We start from the raw sequence: 2,202 nt of genomic DNA, 5'->3' as shown, positions 1-2,202 counted from the left end.
TCTTAAAGGCAAAGTTATGACACATTTTATGACAGAAATATTCAAAAAAATTACATAAAACCATATTTTCCCCAAATAATTATGGTAGTATAACCTGCCTGGATGGACTGTTGTGTGGGTTGGTTTATTTTACCCTACACTATTCCTTGGCAACACTGTTGATTTTTTTTGTAGCATTTCTCTTCAGTATTGCACTTTGTAGACGGTCCCTGCTCGATCGAGCCAGAGCCGACAGCACACTGGAGTCAACTGAAGTCATCGCGTACGAAGGGCGGCTCGTAATGTTTAAAATGGAGCTGTAGCTTGCAGTCTACATAACTGGCTTGAGACATAAGTGTTGTTTTTCTGAAAGCAATGTTCCATTAATTACTTATTGACACGGGAACCGCGAATCTGTGAATATCTTTCTAACTTTACCTAACTCGCGAGATCATGAATAAATATCTCAGGAAAACAAACTCTCGAAATAACGAGATAATATCTCATTATTTCGAGAAAACGGCTTGTAAAAAAAAAACAAAAAAAACACATGTCCTCTTAGGGCATCTGTAACTCACAGTTTACAATGATGGTCATATTGTCATTTGTTTGGGGCAACATGTGTGTTGGTGGGAACTGAAACCACACCGAGCATTGTGCTGAGGTGACGCTGTTCCTCGTCGCTCTGACTGCTGACAGTCACTGAATGCATGAAGGAGAATCTCACTTTAATAAAACACAACATGAGCAATTTCTCTCAGCAGGTGTTGAAATAATGTGCATGTGAAGAAGTGTTTCATGGTAGCTAACTCGCTTTTATTTCACAAGTGGACCCTAATTAGCCTAGTTGGCTAGCTTCCACTTCCCAAGTGATGCATGTAAAAGACTGATGTGGCCACTGGGTCCAAAAAGTGAAGCCAATGTAGAAGTGCCTTGACTTTGCATTCCTTCAAACAGCTAGCAGGTGGCAACTCCTCTGATGAAGAGCAAAGTAGTGACTGGCCAACGATCGCCCACAAACCGGTGACATCATGGTCAACACGCGTCTCCTTTATATGCAGTCTATGTGAAAAATACAAACGTACTCAGATCTTTTATTGTGTTGAAAGTAGAAATACCACAGTGTTAGTAAAGGTCCTGTACGTACTCATTATACAGAAGAGCCCTATTCAATACAGTATAAACTGACAGGTGACACAGTAAAGAGAAAAACCAACAGAAAGCGTCTTGTTAAAGGAGCCACCATATGACAGCACTGAGTCTAAAATCTCCCCCAAGTTGTGTTGACATCAGCAGAGCTAATATCATAAGATTCACATCATTTTCACACTTAAACCAATTAGTGAGCCCTCCTTTCCAAAGGATAGAGACATTGTCACCCTGGCAGAGACCACTTCATTAAGGACAGACATGTGGTGATCACAGAAAACTTCTGTATATTCATTAGCAGTGATGCTTTTCTCCAGTCACCGAGATCCGCTCTCTATCAGGTTCAAGGGATTTAATCTGTCACCCACCTGTATTTATGTATTTTACTGTAATGTTCCAGCTGCTAATTTACTTTACATACGGCTGGCAAGTATAATTATACACCATCACTTATTTTTTCATTATATTTGAATTGTTTCTGATTCTGCAAAGTGTCTAGTAATGATAGCTTTGAAACTAAATGTAATGTAGAACATGTCTAATACATCGCAATGAAGATACTCAAGTATAATAACTTTAGTTTTTACTTGAGTAGAGCGCTTCAGAACTGACTCTCCACCACGTCTTAACAACACGATGGGTCATCCAAATATAAAGACTGCTGTCAGTCAGTCAGCAGAGGTTCTCAGGCCGTGCTGATGGAAATATTCACCCACAGGCCTCGACTTACGACAGTTTTCAAGCTGTTTCATTCATTTAGAACATTGACTACAGCTGCAGTATCGTTGTAGTTTATGTTTTCTCACAGAATAAGAGACCAGAATCTGAAACACTACAACTTCATGGTGCATATTACCCTACAAACGTAACAAAGTTGGGTAAACCGGAGGCCTGTGGCAGCAGCTGGAGGCGTCTGAATGAAGGTCAGTGGAGGAACGTCCAGAGGAAGCTGTTGTAGCAGATCTTCCCCGTGGTGTTGTCATCAAAATAAGAACTGAGGTGGAAGAACTCCTCCTCCGACAAACTCACGCTGAAATGGTGCAGCACCTGCAGGGCGAAACCAGCAAAGGTTGG

General features: G+C 41.0%; 1 protein-coding gene across 1 annotated transcript in view; it reads right to left on the bottom strand.

The window, feature by feature from the left end:
• Positions 1-2,052: 2,052 nt before the first annotated feature.
• The window catches only part of efcab6 (EF-hand calcium binding domain 6), an 86,150-nt gene continuing 86,000 nt past the window's right edge, over positions 2,053-2,202 (bottom strand). The window contains exon 26 of the mRNA XM_008288344.1: positions 2,053-2,175. Coding sequence (XP_008286566.1) covers positions 2,053-2,175 — 123 coding nt within the window. The remainder of the gene's footprint in view (positions 2,176-2,202) is intronic.

The sequence above is a fragment of the Stegastes partitus genome, unplaced genomic scaffold (assembly GCF_000690725.1).
Source record: "Stegastes partitus isolate 25-593 unplaced genomic scaffold, Stegastes_partitus-1.0.2 Scaffold12, whole genome shotgun sequence".
Taxonomy (NCBI): domain Eukaryota; kingdom Metazoa; phylum Chordata; class Actinopteri; family Pomacentridae; genus Stegastes; species Stegastes partitus.
This window is presented reverse-complemented; position numbering and strand designations above follow the sequence as displayed.